This window comes from Populus trichocarpa, chromosome 18, assembly GCF_000002775.5.
Source record: "Populus trichocarpa isolate Nisqually-1 chromosome 18, P.trichocarpa_v4.1, whole genome shotgun sequence".
NCBI lineage: Eukaryota > Viridiplantae > Streptophyta > Magnoliopsida > Malpighiales > Salicaceae > Populus > Populus trichocarpa.
In genome coordinates this window covers 7,669,108-7,696,903 of record NC_037302.2, presented here as the reverse complement: position 1 = coordinate 7,696,903, position 27,796 = coordinate 7,669,108, and the positions used below count along the sequence as shown (strand labels likewise).

The window sequence follows — 27,796 nt, the reverse complement described above, 5'->3', positions numbered from 1 at the left end:
ATAAAAAAAAAGATGGAGTTGCCACCTAGTATTTAGTCATTATGAACCCTAACTAATTTTAGAGTCTAGATAAGAAGACTAGTTATGTATTGGAAGAATGTATCACCCTTAATACACCTTACCTAAGATAAGTTGCATTGTTTGTTTGTCTGATATAAACTAAGGTATTGTTGTGTTTTCTAGTCATTGGTATGTCTAAGGTTTAAGAAAAGTTTTCTTCGGTAAGGAGGTCCTTATCATATTAGGCTAAAGCCTTGCCATTCTAGAGTCAAACTATATTTTTGTATTTTTTTTAATATCAAAAATACGTCTTACGTTTGTGAACGTTTAACTTCACAATTCTTGATATTGGAACAAACAAGATAAATTCTTTGGTATTTTTAAAATGTAGGTCAAGTTCTCATGACTTTAATAAACTGGTTATTAAATCCAAAAATATATATAAAAATAAAAAGATTATTTTATGATTTTTTAATATGCTAAAATATGCAAATATAATTTATTTTTGAGAGACTTGGCCATATGCAAATTAAAATAAAAATTGTATTTTTGAAAGAAAGATTTTGTTGTTGTTGCTACAGAAGGGAATTAATTTGTTTAATACCAAAAAAACATCTCGCGTGTAGGTCACAATTCTAAATACTAAATATGTAAGGGTAAAACAATATAAGGAACCCAAAATTAATTGCAAAATTGTCTTCCGGACATTTGAAAATTTGACTAAAGCCATGTTAAACAAAACACAATAATGTGTTTTAAATCAAACAAGATACCAACTTAAAAAACAAATTATTCATCAATCAAACTCAACTCAATAGCAAATAAACACCAAACCTAAACATAATCCATGAATCAAAAAATCAAAACTCAAATCAACATAAATTCAAACATAATCCCCAAATCAAATATTTAATGTTCAAATAGCAACCAACTTTTTTTTAAAATACCAACAATCCTGCATAAATTATCAAACCATCTCAACTCAAGAACACAACAAATCCAATAAACAATGTCCAGCTAATTCAAAACATTATACATGACAATAAACATTGTCCTAAATTTTATAGTTTTCCAAAAAAAGATTTGAGGTTATAAATTGATCTTTTAAAGTGTTTTCTGTGTCCAGGAACTATTGAAATCAAGGATGGAAGTGTAGGAACAGTGGCAGCATGTGGTCTCCACGTGTTGTTGGTAAAGACTATTAACCGGTAGATCTAAAACTTCTTATTTTTCTTCTATTTCTTCCTGCACTAATGGTGACTTTCACTATGGCCTACAATAAAAGGAAATCACATAACCAGTTGATTGAATTATTTGTTTAGATCTGTTCTTCCCAGTTAATTAATTTCTTATATTGTTTCCTTTTCTTTTTTACAAGCCATCGTTGTTTAAGTGCTACTGAGAGAGCTTTGATTGGTCACGAGCTATTGGTGTGGAGGGTCACGGCTGGTACTATTGAGGTGGGTTTTGTAATGGTTTAGTTGAAAATAAGGAGAAAGAAGATGGGTTTTGGTTTATAGCTGGTGAAGGGAGCAAAGCTACTAGCCTTGGTGGGTTTCCTACAATGGAGAAGAAGAAAGGAAATGGCGTTATGGGTAGGGGTTGCTGATGTTCAAAAAATAAAAATTAAAGGAGGTAAAATGGGTGACTGTGGTGATGTTGTTGAGAAAAAAAATGAAGGAGAGATTGCCTTTGGTTAAAAAAAAAAAAGGGAGACAAAAGAGCGGTTGTGTAGATGATGACTATTGAGATAAAGGCTTGCACAGTGGGGGGTTGCTCACAGTGGTAGTTGAAAACGGGAGACTAAATACGGGGAAAAAGGCTATTACTAGTGGTTTTGTTAGGGAAGATGAAGGGTTGAAGATGATAGCCTTTTTTCTTTGTATGGCTGACAGCTCATTTTGTCAAGATAGAGTTATGGTGTTTTTGTGTTTGTATGAGTGTGTGTGAGCTAGAGAGAAGAGTGAGAAAAATGGTTTTTGGCTTTTCTTTTCTTTCTCTTTTTTTTCCTCCTTAAAATTCCCCCTCCCTTTGTGTGTGTGGTACAACCATCTATTTATAGATAAAATAATTTATCTTTTTCCTCCCAATTGCCTGGTCCCCAAGCAACTAAAAAAATCACTTTGGTCCCTCATTTTTCCTCTTTTGCTTTTAGTCTCCTTGTCTAAATATTTTTTTGTTTTTTCGTATTTTGATATCCTTGAAAAAAAAGGCAATATCAATGTCGATTGATCAATGATTTTGAAATAAGCATGGAAAAAACTGAACGCGTTGAAAGTAAATTTTTTTTTAAAAGACTCTGAAAATGCCAAAAACAACGCAAATACATCAAGACTATAATTTTTTGGATTTTTTATTATTGTTTGCTACTTTTTGGATTTTTCAAAAAAAAAGGGTAAAAAATCGGGTTATGACACTCAGAATAGATCGAATGCTTATATATATATATAGTAGGATGTTGATATGTTTTTTAAGTGATGGTTGATCTATTTTTTCTCTTCACCTCTCTTCATCAGGGTACTAAATTCAAGTGTACATAGTACGAAGTCCTCAAATGGACTCGTCAAGATTTGTATAGAAGTACAAAGTTGCTTACCATTTTGTTATAAGCCTGTCATTATATCCAAGCTATGAAAATTAATGATTTGCATGTCATACATGAAAAGGAAGCATTATTGGACTTTGACCAAAACAAAAGAAAAAAATGCAACAATTCCTTATTAGGCTTGGTGCTGAATTTAGATAGCAAAATGACATCAAAATTTTTTTGACCCTTCCATTATTCACCAAAATGTTGTTTAGTTATGTTCATCCATTTGATGTAATTTACAAGAATAGCATTAGGCCACATTGGAATCAATTGTTTTCCAAATATTTAGATTTACAAGGTTGTCCTGTAATGAAAGCCTTGTTCTTTCAATGTCTAATATAAAGTGGTGTTTTTTTTTTTCTAAAGCATATTTTTATAGAAATGGGTCAAGGCAAAAAGGTTTAGGGTTATTGACTCTTTTCTTTACAAAAAATATTTAAACTTGTTTAAAGAAGAATTGGGGTTACTTTATATGAAAGATGACTGATTGAGTGTAATTAATAAAATCCTAAATGTCATGCCTAAAGGCCAAAACATTTGTAATTTTTGGAAAATAATAAGTGGTTGAAATGTCAGATACATTTAAGAGCATGGTTGACAGTTTTGGGCACATAATGTCATTCATCACATCATTGATGGTTAATTCAATCGATCAATTTCAATACAAATATGACGAGTAAATATTCATTTATTCCAAAAACTCTCTTCTTTACAAAAAAAAAAAAAAAATCTAAACTTGTTTAAAGAAGAATTGGGGTTACTTTATATGAAAGATGACTGATTGAGTGTAATTAATAAAATCCTAAATGTCATGCCTAAAGGCCAAAACATTTGTAATTTTTGGAAAACAATAAGTGGTTGACATGTCAGATACATTTAAGAGCATGGTTGACAGTTTTGGGCACATAATGTCATTCACCACGTCATTGATGGTTAATTCGATCGATCAATTTCAATATAAATATGACGAGTGAATATTCATTTATTCCAGAAACAAATAAATATGGAAGGTATTATTTACTCCAAAAATAAATATTGACATGTCGAGTGTGTAAATTAATTGTCTATAACCAAACACGAGAGAAAAGATGAAATCGACCATGAATAGTAAAGCTGACTAGGCTTAGAAAAGTCCTGAGTAACTAGGAGTCATGATTTAATCAATCATATGAGTTTGAGTTTGCACAATCAACGAAAAGATTCAATCCTACTTAGAACAAGAGTTCTTAATATATTAAACTAGTCAGAGTTGCAGATTGGTTAGGATTCATATAGTTATTAGCAAGGAGAAGTTTACATTGTATTAAGATTCAATTTGTAAGCTCTTTAATATAAACAATCTATATAGGTTTAGAATTAAATGTTTATATAAAACTCAAATATTGCACCAATATAAATAGGCTATCTAGTAGCTGAAAAAGATGGTTAGCCTCACATATACAATTTTTTTAATTTAATTCTATTCAATCTATCTTTTTTTATTATTTCTTTTATTTTATTTTAGAAGCATTCTTTTACCTTTTTACTTTATTTATTTTCCTTTTCTTTTATTCCTTTATATATTCTTTTTTTTTCTTGGCATTATTTTAAATATATATGGTTTTATCCTTTGATAAATAAATCTTAATGTTTATTCTATCTTCTTACCGTTCTAAAAATTGATTGAAATCTTTTATTTTTTTTTATTATAAAGTTAAAAAAAGATTCAAAGTGATTGGAAAGGAAAGTATTACAAACCAAATAATTTTTATAAAAAAAAATTGGCATTATACTTAGAATATTGTTTTATAAAAACTAAGAGACTACAACCACTAAACCAAAGTCTTATTGGTTGACACTTGTTAAACAACAATAATCAAAGGGAGTTATGGTAAAAGATGTTTTGAAATGTAGTTGCTAGAGTCTCTAGCTGACCATAAACTTATTATGGGTTCTTTTCCTAGTTCTTTTGGCATGTTTGATCTAGTGATCGAATCATAAAAACATGATTTATGAAGCAAAGAGCCAACTTATGAACGATTGGGTTAAATTGTTGGGTTGTAGGTTAAACCTTTTCAAATAATTAGGCTTCTTGATAAAAGTCATCATGGTTCAAGTAATATAATATAAGAAGCAAGAACTTTCATGCTCTTCAGAACCCTTTGAGTTGAATTGAATTCATAGAGATAAATCAATTTCTATGTTTGGAATCTGTTTAAAGGTATTGATTTGAATTCCAAATGGAATTCAATTCATAAAAAAATGACCAAAAACAAATCAAATAGGAGACCCTCTAATTTGCTACAAGAATTCAATTTCAATTAACCATGAAAATTATTTTTCAAAAATACCTCATATTTCTTTTATTCTAAAAACCTTACAAAATAACTTCTAATTCTCTGCCAAAACCTCCCACTCTCTTCTTTGTCTTTGTACCTAAAGCTAACCAGACCTTGATTTCAAGATCATATATCATCTTGGTAGGTTCTTGCAAAGAATGTGATGTGATCCGATCTGATCCATTTAGCATTAGCACTATTGTAAACTTGATATGAGCAACATAATCACCTTTAATATTACCATCTAGAGTCTCAAATAATAAGTATTATAGTAACAAAAAAAAACTTATAAAAATACAAAGAATGCAATAAAACAAATGAGATATAAGACACCTTTTACTAGGCTTCTCATGAAGAACATGATAGGGTTGCAGAAGATTATGATTCACACATTAAACTAATTCCAATTGAGACCTTTACTCTTTAAAGGCTTTATCATAAAGAAATTTTAAACAATAATCTAAATTAAAAGGAAAAAAGGATTTCGAAATAGTCGAGTTACAATATAAGAACATATAAACCTTGTAGTGAATGGCATGATAGGAAATTTTTGATTAATTTCACTTAAACTAAATCTAGAAGATTTCATTTTCAAGTGATAATTCTTGTATTCAACTCTCTTGTTTATAGTAGTATTTTTCTTATCCAACAACTTTGGCTGTAAAATCAATAAAACATAAATATAAGCATTTAAGAGCAAAAAATTAATAACAATATTATATAAATTGATTCAAGAGTAACTCAATTATTACCGTGCCTTTCCTTGTATTTGTGACTATCCACAAACTTATTTATGAAATTATCAAAAACTTATTTTGAAGTTAAAATTTATTATTGCATGATTTGTATGATGATATATTTTGAATCATTAGAACTAAGAATTATAATATCTTTATGAATTATTAATATTGTCAAATTCATGTTAGACTTATATAATTGTTAACTTCAAGGCCCGTGGGATTAGTTGAAGTGCACGCAAACTAGCCCGAACACTTGCGTTAATTTAAAAAAAACAAAAAAAATCATGTTAGGCATTGACTTGTCTATTTTATATTTATTTTCTTTAAATTTGATATGAGTAAAATGTTAGAATTTTCATTGGAATATTTCTAGAATTCTTTTTCTTGACATTCCAATGAAAAGATTAATTTGATAGAAATCATTTTTTTTAACAAATATATATGTTTTGAATTTTTTTCAAAACTTATTTAATAAAAAGTTAATATGAGACAAGTCTATTTATATATTCTTTAAAATATCTATTTTATATCATTTTAAATAAATACAATGGTCCTTGTAATAAATTTTTTTATTTTTGTAACAAAAAATTTCTAAATCAAAATCAAAATAATCAGAAATGAGTTCTTTGAAGAAATTATCTTAAAGCCAGTACATTAAAAAAAGGGTTCCCTCCATTGTTGAGACCTTCCCTTCAAGCCCAAGTTTTATATTTAGCCATCCAATCAATAACATGATCCATCCCTTTAACCATCTATCTGTATGGATTACTCATCTTTCACACCAACAAACATTATAAATCATCATGGTCATGATTAATGATGAAGATAGCAAGGGTTTATGTGATCATCTCCAAATCCAAGACAAGGAGAAAAAGAAAGGAAACCCAACACAACAAAAACAAAAGCAATTACATTAACACGTTAGAACTAATCTGTTGTTCCCTGGAGACCCAAGACAAGAACTAATCTAAAAGGAGCACAGAAGCAAAAGCAATACTACCTCCCTACATGCACAAGAGGGAAAAAAAGAAGTTGATACATACAAATGTTTAATGTTTGTTCCCTGGAGTGTATGTCTTTCAGAACACGTAAACAAGTTAAATGTTTGTTGGTTCTTTTAATATACGAGGATCTTGTGGGCAAAAAGTCATATCCACAACACACACATTGTTTTTTTTAATGATTTAGAAAAGTTATCCAATCAAATGTGAAACAAAATAAACAAACCCCCCATTTATTTCTTTTTATTAGACATTTTCTTCTTGCTAGTTTTTGTTTTGACTTGATTTGCTTAAAGGAAAACACTAGTTTTAAAACTCACACTTTGGTTTTGAAAAACGAAAAAATAAAAAGGTAAATAAAAAGATTTTGATTGAATTTTAATGAAAACATTTCCTATTTCCTATTCTAACTTATTTATTGGGATTGATTTTTATTTATTTATTTATTCTTCGTTGGTTCGGTGCGTGAGGCGGCCAAAGAAGAGATTTTTAATTATAGAAAGGAAAAAAAAGATGTCCTTTCGTGAGAGATTATTTCTCTAATATAGTATCACAACTCCTATCTAGGGTTCCTTTTTGTTGTTCGATTATCTTCCTCTGCTGGGTTCTCTCTTTTTTCCTTCTAATTCCTCAGTTTTGCTATCTGGTTTGCTCGGTTTCTTGTCTTGCTCATCTGGGTTGCTGAGTTTCAATTTGGAGTGTTTTTAGGTTTGGTTTTGAGCGTTTCACACGAGAATTTGGGGCTTTTTGGTGATTTGCTAAGTTGGGATCCATAGATTTGTAGCAAAGTTTAGGGTTTTGCTCTTTGATTTGATTGTGTAGAGGTTTCTAGGTTTAAGGAAGCATTGCGTAATTGCTCCTGCTCTTGGGGAAAGCGATAGTTGTCGATTTTTCAAACATATATTGAGGGGTCTTGGCATGTATGCATGATGTTTCATGCTCAAGGTCCTTTAAGGAATCATTGTACTCTCCTTGCTGTTCTTTGTGGTAAAAGTGGTGAGCAGAAACTGCCTCTCTCTGATGATAAACCCAGATACCCTTTACCGGAACTTGAATCTACTGGGCGGCTTGAGGTATGTTTTAAAATTTTTGGGCTATAAATCAGCGTTTCTGGTTATGGGTTTTCTGAGTTTTAGTTAAATTTTATGTGTGAAGATTTGATGTTTGTTACTGTTTTTGTCTGAATGCAGGTTCAGGTACTGAATAATCCGAGCACTGATGAGTTTCGGCAAGTGCTGCAGTCTCTGGAGCCCAGCATTGTGTATTTTCAAGGTGAGCAGGTTGAAGATAGAGAAGAAATTGGATCTCTAAGATGGGCAGATGTTGGTTTGTCCACTCCAGAATCCTTATGTGGATTATTTGGTTCCACGTTGCCTCCCACGGTGAGTGATGGTCATCAAGATGTTATTATACTTCTTGCTTCTTGTTTATAATGTCAGTGACATGAACTCCATTGTCGATCTTCCAGTCCTGTCAGATATAATTGTGCAGCTTGCAACATTAATCATAGCATTTCACTGAATCTACCTTCAAACGTATGTACAGGTTTATTTAGAGATGCCCAATGGTGAGAAGTTGGCCGAGGCACTTCACTCCAAGGTTATATTAATCGTCAATAGTTCTGTATTTCTTTTTCTTGTTTTAAGTTATTGATATTATTGTTACTATGGGGAAAGATGTATGCTGATTTTTTTTTTTTGATGGAGTTACTGGTTAAGCTAATTATAAATATTTAAAGAGATGGTGCATGGAATTTGAAGGCCTGTATATATGTATATGTATGTATGTATGTATGTATGTATCTATTGTTTGTCTGATTTCTTCTCATGAATCATTGTTGAACCAGTGTTTTCATGTGGCAGGGAGTTCCATATGTTATATATTGGAAAAGTGCCTTTTCATGTTATGCTGCTTCTCACTTTCGTCAAGCATTGTTGTCAGTGGTTCAAAGGTATGCTTTTCTACTTTTACATCAAGATTATCATTGTACAGTCACCTTTTCTAACATGTGTTCTTTTAGTTCCATCTTTATCCTTAATTGTTTTGATGGCTCTATCTAATATGTGGTCTAGTAGTTATTGCTCATGGATCCATGTTTTGAAGCAGTGACAAATTGGTAATTGTGGAAGTATTTGTTTGGGTGCAAATTATTTTCCCATGATGAGATTGTGGACCAGATGTTGAGCTTTACATATTTTGACAATTTGTTTGGCTGGACTAATTATCCCTGACAGAGTAGTGGAATGTGCTTTTCTTTATTTTGTGAAAATAAGTAAATAAATGAATATTTCATATCCTCTTTTGTGTTCTCTTGTGCATTGCAGTTCTTGCAGCCATACATGTGATGCATTCCAACTTGCTCATGCATCTTTTAGGCTCTACTGTGTACAGAACAACAATACCCCAGCTTCCAATAGCCAAAAAGTTGGCGGTAAACCCGGACCGCGGTTACTTGGGGATCCTCCGAAGTTTGATATTTCTCTCCCTGAGGCAGATGATCAGGGTGAAGAAGGCTCTTCTGGGGCTCTTCCTGCTATAAAAATATATGATGATGATGTGACCATGAGGTTTCTTGTTTGTGGACTGACAGGCACATTGGTATGTTTTGATTTACACAATTCTGAGTATTTATTCACTTGTTGCTTGGTTGAATATATCATGGTAGCATTCACTGGTTACAATCTTCACTCTCTTCAGGATGCATGTGCGCTGGGATCTTTGGAGGATGGGCTCAATGCTCTCCTGAACATTGAAGTGAGTTCATTGCTGGCTTTTGTATTTATTTTTCGAGTTCCTCAATTTCTAGTCAGTAAGCATCTCTTGGGTCTAGATTATTAAACCACGAAGATGCCAAGGATATTATCTGTGATATCATTATTCCCATCCTTTTCTCTCTCCAGATAAATGCACCTTGTACTTGTCATCAGAACAATCTTAGTTATTCATGGAATTTTCATATCAAAATTTATGAGACATGATAAATACCATACTTCTTCACCCAGTCCACATAGAATTGAAATGTCAAAATCACTAAATTAGAAGTATTAAATGTTTTAGGCTTTAGCTGAGATTTATGTCACCTTTATGAGTGCAAGTATATTGGTTGGTTAGCCATTCTATTGTTGAGTATGAAAGTGTAACAAGTTCCATTGTAATCTATGTTCCAGCAGTTGTTATACTGGAAATATGCTTTTATATTTTCTATTTATACTTAAATGCTATCACTAATTTATATTTCTTCATTTGAGTTATCTCTTCTATTTTGTATTAAGCAACTTCTTATTTATTTATTATTTTGCAACGGTGTGCATTCAGATTCGTGGGAGTAAACTTCATAATCGCACAAGGTACTGAATGAATTTTTCCTAGTTGCTTGTTTCTTTGCCCTTTTATTTTATATTGCTACTGACATACTAGACTTATGAATGTACATATACATGCATATACATGTGGACACAAGCACCATTTTAAGCTTAATGTGACATTAGTTGTGACTTATTCTAAATTATTGTTGCGATCAACATAATGCACCTTCTATGTTATTAAATGTCTTTTAGTCTCACTGCTTTCTGTTTCTATTAGCTCACAAATCTCACTGTCATTTGCAGTGCTCCTCCTCCCCCTCTTCAGGCAGGGACATTTTCTCGTGGTGTAGTGACAATGCGATGTGATTTATCAACCTGTAGTTCTGCTCACATATCACTGCTAGTGTCCGGCAGTGCACAAAATTGTTTTAATGATCAGGTAAAGATAAAATTTCTCTGCAAGGGTTGATAGTGTGCTTGCTTGTATGGTCTCTCTGAAGTTCTTATACTTGCCTGATAACTTCTGGTCCTTTCTTTTTTTGGTTGGGTGCTGTTGCCTCAGCTTTTAGAGAATCATATTAAAAGTGAGCTTATCGAGAACAGTCAGCTAGTCCATGCATCGACCAGTTCTGATGAAAGCAAATCACCTTCATCTGAGCCACGAAAGTCTGCATCCATAGCCTGTGGGGCAAGTGTTTTTGAAGTTTCCATGAAGGTTCCTACTTGGGCATCACAGGTAACATTGTCTCACAGCCTTCCTATCTGTTCCTATCCTTGAAAAAAAAGTCAAATTTCTGATGTAGATAATTCATTTGATGGATGAAGAAAAGAAGTTGCATTAATACATTCCTTGGATGAGTGATTAAATAATACCAATAAAGTATCATATAGTTTTGCAACAATAAGCTGTTGCTTAGAGTAACTGATGGATAGCTGTTTGTTTTCAGTTACTTACACAAATTTTTGTTTAAGTCTTTTGCTTAGGTACACTGATCAAGCAATATGAGTTCTTATAGCCTTGACTTATGGAATGCCATTGCAGGTTTTGCGGCAGCTGGCCCCAGATGTAACCTACCGCAGCTTAGTCATGCTAGGAATTGCTAGCATTCAAGGACTGTCAGTTGCTTCTTTTGAAAAAGATGATGCTGATCGCCTCCTTTTCTTCTGTACAAAGCAGAGCAAAGATCCCCATCCACGCAACCCCGTTCTCACTAGGCATCCTAGCTGGTTGATTCCTCCTGCCCCTTGTCGAAAAAGATCTGAGCCTTCCCGAGAAACTAAACCCTTGACTTTTGGCTGTGGAGGTGAAAATGGAGGAAATTTTAAACAGAAGTTGTATGTTGCTGCAATGAGGCCAATACCTCACACTCGTCGTCATAAAATGCTTCCATTTTCTGGATTTTTGGAGGCAGAAAGATATGATGGAGAACAAACAAAACCTAGCTTGCCACCTCCACCGAAGCATAGTGTTGTTGGGCCTGCACCTGTCACGCATCGAAAATCATTGTCAAACTCTTATCAGGCTCAGCAGATTATTTCTCTAAATCCACTGCCTTTGAAGAAACATGGTTGTGGCAGATCTCCAATACAAGCTTGCTCTGAGGTAGATGTCATTTTTAAATTCACAATTTCTGTTTTTTTTTTTGCTTACAATGCTTTTATGAATTTTATATTCTTAGGAATGGTTTCATTTTTATCTTAATTTGTAGATTGCTTATCCAGTCATTTGTTTCTTGAGTTTATAACTTAGACATCCATGCAGGATTTGATGTGTAATATGTTTGAGGTTATTTGTTTCTAAGTGTTGTACCTCAGAGACACGGATGGTCCTGGGATTTTGATGCGTGGCTAGTTTAAGTACTGTCAATAGCCTGGTGTGTAATTTCTTTTCTTTTCTTTTTTTTAACAGAACTTCTATGATGTTTGGTGACCAACCAAGCAGTCACTGACCATCTTTCTGTGCTATTAAATTTACTCCATTAAACAAGTTTGTTACGATACTTGAAAGTTTCTGCTTCATATGTACAAACTATTCTGATAATCCAATGCAACACATTATCATCTTGGATCTGAGAGTTAGATTTCCTATAATCCTATTATATCTTGTGGTTTATATGCAGATTTTTGATATCATAATCATTCTTTAAACATCTTTCTGCTTTGTTTTATTTTCTGGCAGGAGGAATTCTTGAGGGATGTAATGCAGTTCTTGATTCTTCGTGGTCATTCTCGTCTTGTTCCTCAAGGTGGACTGGCTGAATTTCCTGATGCCATTCTCAATGCAAAACGCCTCGACCTTTTTAACTTGTATAGAGAGGTGAGCCTTTTTATATGCTACATTATAATTCAAATCTGCAGAGGTTGTAGTGCTGAAAGCTGAGAAATACTGGGTTCTCAGGTGGTTTCAAGAGGAGGTTTTCATGTTGGGAATGGAATCAACTGGAAAGGACAAGTTTTCTCAAAGATGCGCAATCATACGTTGACTAATAGAATGACTGTAAGTTTTCCAACTTCTAATTCTTCTTATTTTTGTTTGTGGTTTTTATAGTGTTGTCAAGAGGCGCTGAGGCACTCGCCTAGGTGCTCCAGGCAAGGCGAGGCCCCAGTACCTTTATTAGCCTCAGGCATTGGATAAGTGCCGCCTAGGCAAGCGCCTTGTGAGTGGGTGCAAGGCATTAAGGCTAGCGCTTGCTTGAAGTTCTTTTTTTGATGGATTTTTCTTTTTCTTTTTTAACTGATTTATGTTTTGACCTATTTGTCCTTTTTTTTTATTTGATATTTAATTTTTTTTTAATCTATTTGGCTACTTACTACTTTAAATTATCTTATATTTTTTAAGGGTGAAAAATATAACTTTATATGACCATGTTATGGTATTTTATATTTTCTAATGATCTAATCTTAATTGGGAAGATATATATATTAAATTTATATAATATAATATAATATTACATTTTTTTTTTTAATTTATAGCACATTGCCTTGGTTCATTCGGGCAAGTGCCTAGGTGTGTGCCTAGTGCCTCAGGCATTTTACAAGCTTGGCTCTTTTTAGCCCCTTTCGCCTTTGACAACACTGGGTTTTTGAGATGTCTTATGTTGGTTGAGTGCTTTAAAGTTGGCCACAATATTGGTGAGGTGGACCTGAATTGCGTATACTGTGACTATGCTAAAGTTACAGCTAAGCAGTGCAGAACCACATTCCTTTTCTGTTGAACTTTGGAACCTTTGGGATTCATGTATCCATCTCAAATATATGGTGCCTTTTGGTGTTATTTGCTGTAGATTTTAACATAATTTAATTGTTTGTTAAATGTTTTCTGTTTGATATTTCAATTTTGTCACATTTTCTTGTTTGTTTAGCTAACATCTTGATTCTGGTAACATGCTCTGTTGCTTTGCCCCCAAGCTTTCTTCCCGCTGCCTTGCAATTTATTTTCTTCAATAACTACATTTACATGCCATTGTACTAAAAGATCAGGAGTAGTGAGTCTGTCTGATATTATTCCATTTTTTAAGTAGAAGTATTTCATTCTCAATAAATAAATAAAAGCATTTCTGCTCCCTTCTATTTACGTGAATTTTCTGCAATAGTTTCTTTTTTCCAGTGTTTTAAATTTTTGCGGGACATTCTTGTCTGATGTGATCTTATTAGCTCCCTTGTTCATTATCGTTTGCTTCTCCAATTGTAAAACTTTGCCTTGCCCATATTTGTTTTAGCCTTTTGCTCCAATAAACTGAATATATTCATTATAACTGGTATGCTAGTCAAAATGGTACTTAGATTTAGATGACTAGTAAGCAAAGCTGAGTTTATGAAGCAGAGGGTCAACAATGCTGGGCTACATAGACTTCATTATTTTGGTACCTGCTGAGTCAGCTTTTATTATAAAATCTCTATGTGTGTATAGTTTATAGCTATGAAAGTAACATATACATCCTTCACATCATATTTCCTTTTGTGGATGACCAAATCAGAATGCCTGTAATACTGATGGGAATGGGCTTTCACCACATTATTTATAGTAAATGATAGACTTCAGCTGAAAGTTCTTCTGGTGGTTCCATAAATTTATTCTGTGCATGATCATTTCTTGCTTTCTATGTCTCATGATTTCTGCTTTGTACAATATTGAACTGCTTATTGTGTACAAGTTGGAGTAACTTCCTGTTTTTGCTCCATGCTTAATAGGGTGTTGGCAATACACTGAAAAGGCACTATGAAACTTACCTTTTGGAATATGAATTGGCCCATGATGATGTAGATGGAGAATGTTGCTTGTTGTGTCACAGGTCTCTCTCTCTCTCACTCTCCCTCTCCCTGCATGCGTGCGTGCATTTGCACTTGAAAATACAATGTACTGACACTAGAGTTATCATATTCACAGTAGTGCAGCTGGTGATTGGGTTAACTGTGGAATATGTGGCGAGTGGGCTCACTTCGGCTGTGATAGGAGGCAGGGACTCGGTGCCTTTAAGGTATGCAATTGATCAAGCTTCTTTGATGATTAGAATTGTTGCTTGAAATTAAGTGTTTCAAATCTATTTGATGATTAGAATTGTGCTTGAAATTAAGTGTTTCAAATATATTACTTGAAGCAGATAAAAGTTGTTGATTGAAACTGGGGCTATGATTGAACTTGGGACCTGGTCTTGTTGTAAAAGATATATATCTTTTACTTATGTAACATAGGGGTCATCATCGGTGAAAGAACGAATTGGCAGTCTTAAAAAAAGAATTGAGCATCCTTTTTTTAGATTGATTGATCGAAAAGTCTTCAGGACTGTTATTTTTATTTGTTTTTGTTCGCATGAAATGCAAATTGTCGAACGGATCTTAAATTTTACTCGATGTTTTTTGGTGGTGAATGGCAGGACTATGCTAAGACAGACGGGCTGGAGTATATTTGTCCTCACTGCAGCATCGCAAATTTCAAGAAAAAATCCCAGAAAAATGCAAATGGATATTAGCAAGCTGGCCTGAATTCCCAATATCTCTCTCTTTCATCTTTATTTGTGGTTTCTTCTCCCTCAACATAAATGCATGGGATAAAAAGAGTAGGAGGAATGTAATTATAGTAGTGTTATCTAGCCCATTGTTGTTTCCATACAAGATTAAGCTATCAAGAAGCCAACCCAAATCCCCCCCACACCTGTTACGTGCTCTGGAAAGGCCAATAAACTAGTTGCAGAGTATAATTCTTTTCTTCTTTTTTTTCCTGAAATTTAATTTGATCAGGTAGTTTTGTCGAATATTTAAATTTAAACACTACAGAGACCTCTTTGGGCCGTTCCTTCTAAACTTTGCGAACCGTAATGGCGATCCGCCCGACTATCAATCATCCTGCAGCGTCCTAAAGTGCTCGGCATGGAATCCCGATCGACGCCTGACTTCAAACTTAGCCTTTTTGTTTTTTAGGGTAATGCGTCTATGTTTTAATCTTGCAGCCTCTAGGCATTGTTTAATATTAGTATTCTATATATTTTACGAGGTAGTTTATTGGGATTTGGACAATGAATGCCTTTTATTTTTTTTTACGAGGTATTTTATTGGGATTTGGACAATGAAAAAAAATTAGATTTTATTGTTAGCAAGAGATTGAAAAAGAGGGGATCAAAATTGAAATAAAAAAAAGATATTATTCTTTTTTTTTATATAAAAAAATTGGGTGCCGATTCTGATCTTTTTTTTTTTTCTTGGTTATTATTTTTTTTTCTTTTAAATTTATTTTTTAATATTATGTTGATTGAGATTTGAAGTTGATAACTTGTTTTAATATACTTTTTATGCATGCTTTCTTATACAATGGGTTGATGTTTAATTTTATAAAAAAAATTTGTTTTATTATTTGATAAAAATTAAAAATAAAGGACTAAAATTGAAACAAAGAAAAATAGCATTCCTCGTCTCTTTTCTCTCTAATTTTTCTCTATGCTTTACTGTCCTAATTGTTAAGCTCCTGCTCCATGCTTCTCAGTCCTTCTATCGCAAGCATGCTCCTCTTTACTTTTACTTTTAATTTTTTAGTCTTCTTATCAAAGGCATGTTTCTTTTTACTATTGCTTTTAAATTTTTTATCTTTGTTTCTATTTCTCACGTAATCTTGGAATTTTTATATAATTTTTCATGCACATGTAACTGAAAGAAGATTATTATACTGAACTAATGAAAGGTTTTTTTGTGCTCTCTTTGATGTTGGTCTTGTGAGGACAACAATTGAGAATTAGGTTTGGTTATTTATTGAAGAGATCAAGTATAAAAAAATCAGGCCTAATTGGTTTCCTCTCGTTCAAATAATAATGTTTTGATGGTTTTACATTTCAATAATATGTATCTTTTGATCTTCTCTTTGTATGTTTTTTTTCCCAGTCAAATGACTTCTTTTCTTTTCTTTTGTTTTATGTATTTTTTTGCAAAGTTTAATTTTTGAGCAGGGATCTAACAAAAAGAAAATTGGGGTTGAATTTATGGATATCATGCATGCCTAGCCGGTTTAAGAAAGAACCATGCTTGTTGAGAAAGTCAAGATTTCTCAGAAAATAGGCATAAAGCTATGAAAATAAAAACATGATGAAAATATAATTTCTTAAAAATATGGCCAGTGAAAAAACAAAAAACAAGCTCAATTAAAATAATTTTGATTTAAACTGGTTTTGAAGGAAAAAAACCAAACCAAATATGGTCGATTCGAACTGGTTTTTGGTTTGATTATTTATTTTGACCCAAAATCATACCGAACATAAAATGTTCACCCCTACTCAATTGTTAAAAAGAAAGAGATAATAGATAAGAGAGAAAAAGACAGGTTGGTCATAATTCAATGAAAACAATGTTTAAATTTGGTGTTAAAATATTCATTTTTATAAGAGGAGTTTTATTGAGGAGGTTTTGAGTTCTGAAGTTGTTGGAAGAAGTATATCAGAGTTGAGAGATATTTTTTTGCTATTTAATTGTGTTTTTAATCGAATTTTGGAATTTTTTAGTTGAGAAATTATTTTTTTAAGGTTATAAAAGTGTTTTTCTAGTGCTCTACAAGAAAATAAATTAGAAATTAGGTTTTTGAATAAAAAATATGCATCTTAATTTTCAAGCCATCTTTTTATTTATAGATAACATGATATATATATATATATATATTAGATGCACCTAACCTATTTTGTCAAGCCCATACGCTATATGTCTAAATTTCATTGGGTTAGGCATGTTGGGTCTTTTAGACTCGCATGTTTGATATTTTTTTGCTTTTTATTTTTCTAGTTTAAATTTTATTTAATTTGAAATTAAATAACTAAATATATATTATATTTATTACTTTATTAATTTCTTTAATTAATTAAAAATATATTTAGCTTATTATTTTTTTAAATACCATTAGAATTTTAGTTTATTTTCCAATAAAATTATAGTTATTTTTATTTAAATTTTAGCAAATTTTCTTTATGTACACCCCCATACACATGTCAAGCATTTATCTTCATTATCATATAATATAATTAAATAAAGAACTAAACGAGTGTCTCTCTGCATGGAGGTTAAGTTTACGACGACAGAAACTTCGAAGGATACTTGTTCAGGAGAGCCACCTGACATCATAGGTGGTGCCAACGGGTATAGGAAGCATGAGAAATACCAAGAAGTGTAGATGTCATACCGTGACAAGGAGCTAGGAATGATAGCTCCTCCACCACCACGGGAAATAGTGGATCTGGTGGCGAATCAACTGATTCGTATTGAATATGAAAACAGAAATCGATTACTTCCAAAGATTTTCCTAGATGATGAAACTTTCATCGATCCATGTTACCCTTGGAGTGACTCACAGTGAAGCTATTAGGTAAACATGTTGGCTATACTCAAATGAATGTTCGGTTGATCAGGAAAGTGTGGAAGCCGGCTGGTGGTTTTGAACTCATGGATACTTCATGGTGAAATTTGATCAGGAAAGCAACAGGCTGAAGGTAGTGAATGGAGGTCCTTGGATGATCTTCTATCATTATTTAATGGTGCGAACCTGGTCCTCGAATTTTATTTCCTCTGCAGCCAAAATTGATCGTACAACACAGTGTGGGTGCGCATAATGGACCTGAATGTTGTGTTCAGTGGTGAAAGCTTTCATTTGTCTGTGGCATCTACACTAGGGACACCTATTAAGATTGACATGAACTCGTTGAATGTGGTAAGAGGAAGGTTTACGAGAATCTGCATCGAAATTTCTCTCAATCAACCAGTAGTAGATATATAGGGTGTGGATTCGGGATCACTGGTATAAAGTGGAATATGAAGTTCTACATATTATATGTGAAGAATATGGGTGCTATGGTCATCATGACTGCCTTTCAACAACCACTGGTCAGGAGACCTCGCTAGAGCCTGATCGTGTTTCTGCAGGTATGGAGGTGGACACCGGAAATTAACCCTAGCAACAATCCCTACTTTTATGGTCGGCACATGCAATCCCATAACTCCAGCCCTTCAGGCTACTAATTGCGGGATTCAGGAGATTGGTTGGCAGTGAATCGTAACAGAAAACCGCGGCGCTGCAAACCAGATTAACAAGAGGCATTTTAAAGAGCTGATCCGCAAGTACCATCCAAGCATTATAGTGCTTCTGGAAACTCATGTTCGATTTGACAGGGTGGTTGTTTTCTGGAAGAAGCAAGGGTTTACAGCAGTAGCGATAGTAGTTGAAGCCAATGGACATGCAAGTGGGATATGGATTTTGACTAATGGGGGTAACTGTCTGATTTCTATAATTGATGCCATGACTCAATGTGTTACTGTACTTAAGATTACCGCTGGCAGCTTCAACTGGTTTTTCTCTGCGGTTTACGCTTCTCCTATTTCAAGTCTATGGACTCACTTCTGGGATCAGTTGATTACTGTCAGATCTCTAGCTAATGGTCCGTGGATTCTTATTGGGGATTCCAATGAGGTTATTAATTATTCCTTCCGAAACTCTTGGAGGTGCTTTCTCTATGACCAGAGCTGGAAGATTAAGAGAGGTTAATTATGGCAGATTGCAGCTTGATGGATTTGGGTGCTGTAGGTCACAAATTCACTTGGCATAGGCATGTTCATGGAGTGTGCCATATAGCTAAGAGACTGGACAGAGCTATAGTTGACTGTGAGGTGTGGTGGATTGCCTCTTGCCTGTAGGGAAAGACCTTTCAGATTTGAGGCCATGTGGTCAACTCATCCTGAGTTCCATGAGGTTGTGGCGCGCGGGAGCCTGGAATAGAAGTAGTAATGATGTTCTTCGGGGCTTTGAGGCAGTTCGGAAGGAATCTATTAAGTTAAACAGGATAACTTTTGGAAACATCTATAGGAGGAAGAGGAAGTCGGAAGGCCGTATCAATGGTGTTCAGCGTTGCATGGATACTGGTCCTTCAGATGCTTTGGTTTGACAGGAAAGACAGTTAAGAAAGGAGAATAATGAGGTTTTTTTCCAGGAAGAACTCCTTTGGTTTAAAAAATCTAGAGAGAAATGGGTTCGCTCACTGCTAAAAAATATAGCAACTAACTACTCCGTTGCAAATAATATTAAAATTCGTTGCTAAAACAATTTAACAACGGAATCAGCAACGACAAATATCAAATGCAAATTTGTCATTGCTGATTTTTTAGCAACAGATTTGTCTGTTGTTGATTTTGCAGCAACGGAAATTCCATTACTTACAATCAGCAACGGATTTTTCGTTGCTAATTTAGCAACGGAAAATCCATTGCTGGTTTTGTGAATCAGCAACGGATTATCCGTTGCTGATTGATGAATTATTTACAATCAGCAACGGATTATCCGTTGCTGACTATATTATTTTTAATAAATTAATTTTTTATTTATTTATCAAAATGACTTTTAATTTGTTTAATTAATTATTTATGGATATTTTAAAAATTGTGGAATATATATAACCAACATAAATTAATATTAAAAATAACTGTATCACTAATAAAAAATGGAATAAAAATAATATTCATATTATAAAAATTTAGTTAAACTTGCATTAATACAAATAAGTCGAAATACAATAAAAAAAACAACAAAAGATACAATCATGGTGCTGGTTGCGGAGACGAACCATGATATTTTGGATCTACACAAAATGAATCAGGATATAGTGGTCAAGGTGGAGTAACCAGGAGATTGAATCTGAACAGAGTTTCCTCCATAGGGACTGCTTGCATTATTCATTGAATTTTGGTGGAGAAGCCCCACAATAGTGCTGGCAGACGTGGTTGTAGATGTTGTGGTGAGTGAGTTATTTACACTAGCCATACCATTGCTAGCAGTGATTTGTATTGGGACTTGGGCTGAACTTCGATCACTATTTGAGTTAAAAAAAAACAGCAATTCTTGCACATCCTCATTAAAAAAAAAATAGATAAAAGGAATAAAAGATGAAGAAGGAGCATAGGACTGGCTTGGATTCTATAAGTGCGGTTGCACAGTATAATCTCCACATATGGGAAAATAACCATCCCTTACATCTCCACAATAATCAAATTCTGCAGCTGGAAAAAACTATATTAAAAAAAAGCAGATGACAAAAACACACATAAAATTTCTCCAGAACTGCATAAAGTGGATAGCTGAACCAGCCACCAAATCTAACAAAACTGGACCAGTTATAGCGTCAGCTCATACTCAGCGCCCACTTGTAATAAGAGCGCTGGTAATCAGTAATAGACGCATAGTTATCACCCAAAGAACAAGTTTATCTGGGTTTTAAACTCTTCAATAAATCAAAGTGCATCTTAAAGAGGCTGTGAATACAAAACAAATCTGTAGTACCTGCTTCACCCTTACAGGTACACTGGTTTTCAAATCAATAAATATAGTAATCTATCAGTAAGGAAATACAAAATTTCCAATGCAAGTCAGAGCATCTGCTAATTGACTTTTAACAATATTATCAAGCAGTAATAGTTTACAAAATTGAGCAATCATACCCTATCAGCATCCATCTCCTTCGTAAAATTTGATGGCTTCACAAATCTCCTCCCTGCAATCAAAGTTTAGAGATTTATTTATTTAATTTTCTTGAAACTAATAAATAAAAAAGCACAGTTTAAGAGATTGCAAGGAAGCAAACAATCTGACCTTTGTGGATGTGAGTGATTTTTCCATGGCAATTAGGTGGGAAAGGATCTCTCAAGGCATGAAAAATAAATTACACAAAAAAACTGCAGAGCTAACACCTGATTGAAGAAGTTAATTTTTACTTGAAGTGATACACAAGTTCATACCATGTAAAACCTTGGCCGACATGTGATCCATGGAGCAATATGAAAACATAACCCAAATGGTTCTCGTGAATATAAGACCCTCTGTAAAAAAACCAATCAAAACAACAGCTGCTATAAGATTCCATGTTTATAAACTGTGGATTCTAAATGATTTTTACCTCGAAACATCAAGCATAGAGACAAATTTAACAATGACTGGATCAAGAAATCAATGAGTAAGAAAAACATCAGTTCTTAGACAGAAAGATGCTGTTAGCTGTGACAGATAAAACATTTCTAAAGTACATTAACAACACTCAATTCAACCAGCCACCTTGCTCCTAAAGAACACCCAGCATCAATAAGACTACTTGTTAAAAATTAAATTGGGGGTTTTGATAAATTTTCAATTAAACATGCATAATTTCCATCAATCACTCTCTTCCAGACACATGAATTACCAGCATTGGTCCAGTTGCCTAAAATCATTCAATTTATGAACCGTAACCCTAAAAATTAAATTGGGGGTTTTGATAAATTTTCAATTAAACATGCATAATTAGGTTATAGATCATGGTAAAAACATTTCATAAACCTTATATTATCGAATTAATAGCCTAAAACCATTATTCAAAGTATCGATAAAAAAAAATTGTTACCTGTGTTCTTCAGTTATAGATGAGCGAGATGAATCTACACGACAGAACAACACCCGAGATTGTGAAAGTTAGGTTAGAACTTGTTAGTGTAAGTTAAATTGCAATGGAGAAAAACATAAATTCTAAATTAATTACCTGATTTATTGAAGAAGAGAGTGCAAAACCCAACCCGTTTACAAAGAGAAAGGGTGATAATGATGGGTCTGGTGCGATGTTGCCATGGGTCTGTGTTTTTGGTGGTTTACAGAGAAAGATTGAAACTGTTAAGATGAAGGAGAAGAAGATGAAGGAAAAAAAATTAACGATGCTGAAAACGAATGAGAAGAAGATGAAAAGTTTGGGACAAAAGGAAAATCAGTTATTGGTTTTGTTTAATTTTGAAAAAAAATTAACCCAACTGTGTTTTCAACTGTTGGTTTTGTTTTCTCTATTTAGAAACGGGGGGGGGGGGGGGTTAGGGACGAAGGAGACTGGGAATTAATTAATTGTCAACTGTTGGTTTTTTTCTTTGTATAGAAACCGGGGGGGGGGGCAGGTGTTGAATTAGTAGGGGGGGTTGGCAGGTGTTGAATTAGTAGGGGGCAAAATTAAACGGTTGTGATTTTATTATATAAAAAATAATCAACGGTCTATATAATTTTAGTTTTATATTAATATTTAAATAATTATTTTTTAAATTAGCAACAGATAATCCGTTGCAAACTTTATGTTGTTTTTAGCAACGGATTTTCCGTTGCTAAAGTCTGTTGCTAATATTAAAAAAATAATATATATTTAATCCGTTGCAAATCTGTTACTGAATTTAGCAACGGAATTATCCGTTGCTAAATTCAGATGCTAATGGCCCCTGTTTTTAGTAGTGGCTGTGGTGATAAAAATACAAAATACTTTCACACTTTAACAGCAGTTTGTAAAAGCGGAACGGGGTTAATGGTCTTTTCCTTACCGATGGGGTGTGGTGCACAGATGATAAAGGCTCTAAACTATTTTCGCACATTATTCAGTTCGAATGAGCCTATCGCATCTCATGATATTGGGCTGATGAATCTGCCGAAGCTAGGTACTGAGGATGAAGCAGCCTAGTAAAATAGCTTTCAGTGTTAGCTTTTGTTTAAAACTTTTTTATTAATTTTGATTAAAAGATTGAGTTTTGATCGACAGAATCTAACAAAAAAAAATATTATAAATATTCCTAGAAATTAATCAAGGGAAGAAAAAAGAAAAAAATATAAAGAAAAAGTGAGTAAATACCCTATGAAAAAACTCTATTGTAAAGATTCAAGAGCTTAACATAGAAAGTCAATCAATTTTTAAAAAGAATATAAAATGAAACGAGAAGGAAGAAGGGAAAAAAAAAGAGAAGTAGCGACCTATAAAAGATATACTCTTGTGAAAACTCATGAGTGGAGTCCATGTGACCTTCCCATTTATGTTTTTTTTTTAATGTTTGATGATATTTTTGAATCTTTTTAGTATTATTTTGTGTTTTAATACTTGGGTGGATTGATTAATGAAAATGTTGTTTTCTTTGTTTATGTTACTTTGAGTTAGTTGTTAATGTTTGCTATATGTTTAGAATAGTGTTTGAATGTTGTTCTTGCTGAAATGAGTGTTTTTTTAGAATCTTTCAAATATGGTAATATGTATTTGATGTATATTTCTGGGTTGTTAGTTTATGTCTTGGGTTTCTGGATTTGGTTTTTGTCCTAAAGAGTTAGTTTTGGATTAAAGTTTGATGTTTGGTTGGCTGTTAATGGGGCTGTAGTTTTGGAAGTTGAAATCCTAAACATGTTTTCAATGATTTGATGTTATTTGTCGTTGTTTATGATTCAAACATGTTTGTTATGAACAATGTGGTTTATATGGACCAAAAAATATAAGTTTAGAAACCTAGAAGGTCAATTTTTAGGTTTGGAAGTAATCTCTGTTTTCTGGGCAGCTTGGGTACATATTCTTCATATTCATCCGAAGAACATTATTTTGAGTACTAGATTTAGATTTCCTTTTAAGTTTATGTTAGTCTCTACATGTTCATACATCATCATTAGTCAATAATCTAGGTCGTTCTTGCATCAATAACATGTTTTTAAGTGTTTTAATCTTAGGGTTTGGTTTCAAACAAAAACCCTTTTTTGACAAAATCTTGTTGATTAATGATAATCGAAGAAAATAGACCATTGATTCTTGATCTATGCTTAATTGTGAACAAAATCTTGCATTTTATTGCTTGAAATCTGGTTTAGTTTGATGTTCATGTTGCTGGGTTTGAATTTGAATGTTCTTCATTGTTCTTCGTGTTCTTTGTTTTTCTTGATGTTTCATATGTTTTCGTAAGAAATTTTTTATGATTTTCATGTTTTTTTTGTAGTTTTGATTTTATTTTGGTTCAAATATCTATTTTGGTTTAGTTTTGGGTTGAACCATAGTTTTTAGTTTGGTCCATTGTTGAATCAATACTTTCGAGTCGACCCGGTCAGGTCAAAATCAAGTCACTTGGTAAAGACCTGTTTGATTTGCTAATATTTTTGTGAAAGAGTTTTAGGCCTAAGGGGTTGTTAGGAAAACTCACCCTTAGACTTATTTTGCCTGCTTTAGTTTTTTAATAAAAATAGGTTTTGCCAAACAAATCCCAAATAAATTCCAAGAAAATACTAATATTGTAAGATGTGGGTCTGATATTAAAATACCTGCTTTCCACCAAAATTTCAAAAAACAAAATCTTCTCATTTCAAAAATATAACAATGTGTTTTATTTAGTGTGTATATGGCTAGTCTCTCAAAACAAATAAAAAATAAAATCATATTTTAAAAAATAAAAATATATGGTGAGTTTTAACATTTCTTTTATATACAAAAATATATTTGCATGTATTTTTTGGATTTAATAATCAGTTTATTAAATTCATGAGGACTTGACTAATATTTCAACAACTCCCTTAATAATTTGAATTCATGAGAATTAATGGTCAACATTCTAATATAAATATTAGACTTACAAGTAGGCTGATATTTACATACCAGAAGTTGATCAGAAAATTTTCAGAATTAATCTAATTCATAATAGTTAAATCTTGTAAGGGCACCTATATAGACCATTCCTATAAGAATTTATCTAGTAGTACGAACCCATAATAAATTTGAAATGCCATATTTATTCATAGGAGTAAATTTTTTTGAGCCATAAATTGATTATCGGTTAGGAATATATCAAAACCTTTAAACTACACAACGTATCTTACCTGAGGTAAGCTACACTAGGAGTGCTAATATTTTTCCTAGCCACAACTAGTCTCTTACCTTAGAATTTCTAACAAGATTAATATACCCGAGTCTCTTAGTGACCCTGAACCAAATAATTAGGTGGAGATTCCTTAACCTTCACGTTGCACGCCCATGTGCGAAAAACTCTAAACAACTCTAGATTTGTCCAACAGGATCCTTGAGACACTTGGAAAATTTTAAATTAACAATTTCTGTTGCGTGTATGTGTTTTGAGAAACTCAATATTGGTAACGAAACCTTCGTTAGAAAATTAAGGTTATCGACTGTATGTTTTAATTGATATTAATGTTAATTATAAATTAATTTTATATGAAAAAGTTATTTTTTCTGAAAGTCTCTCATGATTTAAAAAAAAGGGTTAAATTAATATTCTGACCACATCTGGTTGGATCTTTTAGATTTAGTGTCTTTGGTATAGTGGTAGCTTTTATGGTTGTGGTTTGAAAAAAATTATTTTATAAAAAGTACTTTTAGTTGAGGTTGGTTTGGTATTTATATATGCTTGGTTAAAACTGTTGTTGAATTTGAGGTTGAACAAAAAGTAGTTTAATGTGTTTGGTTGAAAAATTGCTTTTCAAATTGAGGTTATATATATATATATATATATATATATATATATATATATATATATATATATATATATATATATATATATAATGGTTTTGAATTTAAATATTGTAGATTTAACTATTGTTATTACATCATGAAATAAATAATACTTTATATAAATATTGTTCAATTAAACTATCTACAATTCCATTACGTATGAAATACATCCGACAAGAACTACAATTTCCTTAGTTTCTCGCGCAACAACATGAGGTAAAATATAATCAGGAACAAAATTAGGATTGCGATCAAATTTTGCAAATGTTACGTCATCAATTAAAAATAAAAAATAAAATTTAATTTTTTTTACTGAGTCGGATCCGGTTCAATGCATTTAGCTTTGTACCGGACTCGGTCCGACCGGAATCATGCACCACTGCTCACCACAGAGATCTGCAGAGCTCTACTGTTCACTTTCACTTAAGTGAATAGTAGAGCTCTTCACACTTAAAGCAGCATTGTTGCTTTCAGTGAACCTGTGTTTTTAACGCAGGAATTATTGAGACCCACGCATGTAAATCAGCTTTTCATTTGTTACCAAACGTATGTTTTTCATGGTTGGCTTCAAACACAGAAGCAATCACGAAAACAAACGACCACTTAACCCGAATTGACCCGAATCCACCACTGAAATTAAAGATTGCTTGTAGGTGGCTGCAACAGTAACAAACATTGCTGGCATGTCTGGCTGGGCTACGCACATAGTCAGTCTCTACTGGCAGCATCCATTGGAGTGCCAAGCGCTGTTGCACGCAGTGCCTGCTGGTGCAGCATGAGGGTTGCTACTTGCTACCCTGCACTGCCACCAAGTGTAGTGGCAGCATTGCTGAAGGTTGTCGCCAGCATAGGCAGCCCACGCCGGTTGTAGCAAGGAGAATAAGATAGAGGCAGAATTATAATTCTTCCCTAAAGCTTTGTTAGAGGTAGAATTGTAACTTATATCTAGTTACATCTAGTATATTTGGTGCTTAAATTATGATTTTACCTCTCCATCTCCATATATAAGACAATGATTTCATATTAAAAATAAAACCTTAAATTAAATTAATTGTAGAATTAATGTAGAACTGATTTTTTCAATAAGATTATGATTGCATTAAAATGTTTAATTCAAAAATTTTAAGTTTTATATTATACTAATATGATTAGGATTTAATTAAATATTTAATTAAATAATGTATATAAAAATGGTTTTCTAAAGTAAAAGCCATTAATTAGAGTTGAAACATGCAATATTTTTATTATGCATATTAATATGTTCTTATGTATGATGAATGATTATGGATATCAAGGACCAATATGATTGTATTTTTATAGTTGAATGATTATAATATTAAATAGGGTTTGTGTGTCCTTTTTTTTCTTTTTATAAGGTTATAATGAATTTAGCTCGAGATTTCTTAATTAATTATGTGAATTTTATGTAATTTAGAAATAAAAAATTTAGATATGAAAATTATTTTGTAATCTAAGATGAAGAAAAAATAGTAATGAAGGATACAATCATAGTGTTCACGAAGGGCATATGAAGATTTGCAACAGTTGCCTAGGTCTTGACTAACTAATTCCCTTTGATAACATACACCTTAGCATGTTATTCTAAGATGTAATTGTTATGTATGATATATCAATAATTTCATGAAATGAGACTTAATTAAAATTGACAATAAATCCCTTATTAATATATCAAGTACATGTTAAGAACATGATTTGCTACCTTCTGATTTTATATGCATAAAAATAGAGTTCTATTCATGGATAACTTGTTAAGCTATTCAAGGTTACTATTAATCAAATATGTTTAATACTATAAAATCAGGTCTTACTTAACTAACTTATATGATTTGGATGAGTTATTTATAATCATATAAGGATGAATTACTTATTGATTTTATATATTTAGACAAAGAGTTGTCACCTAACTGATTTGGAAGTCACATAAAGATGTGATTAATAAGCTATGTTATCTATCTAATTTAATTTATTTTAATTTGTTAAGTTACTTAACGTCATATAAATTAAATGGGATCTTATCTCACTAGGAGATCTAAGTGAGATGTCCCAAA

At 32.6% G+C, this 27,796-nt stretch overlaps 1 protein-coding gene across 1 annotated transcript; it reads left to right on the top strand.

Moving 5' to 3' along the window:
* Positions 1–6,668: 6,668 nt before the first annotated feature.
* On the top strand, positions 6,669–15,468 carry LOC7490525 (AT-rich interactive domain-containing protein 4). The gene is made up of 15 exons (XM_002324094.4): positions 6,669–7,722; positions 7,840–8,031; positions 8,195–8,248; positions 8,512–8,600; positions 8,974–9,247; positions 9,347–9,403; positions 9,965–9,996; positions 10,258–10,393; positions 10,517–10,690; positions 10,997–11,557; positions 12,134–12,271; positions 12,353–12,451; positions 14,146–14,246; positions 14,342–14,432; positions 14,829–15,468. Exons 1-15 carry the CDS (start codon positions 7,576–7,578, stop codon positions 14,922–14,924), a joined length of 2,241 nt encoding a protein of 746 aa, XP_002324130.3. The 5' UTR covers positions 6,669–7,575; the 3' UTR covers positions 14,925–15,468.
* The last annotated feature ends 12,328 nt before the right edge of the window (positions 15,469–27,796 follow it).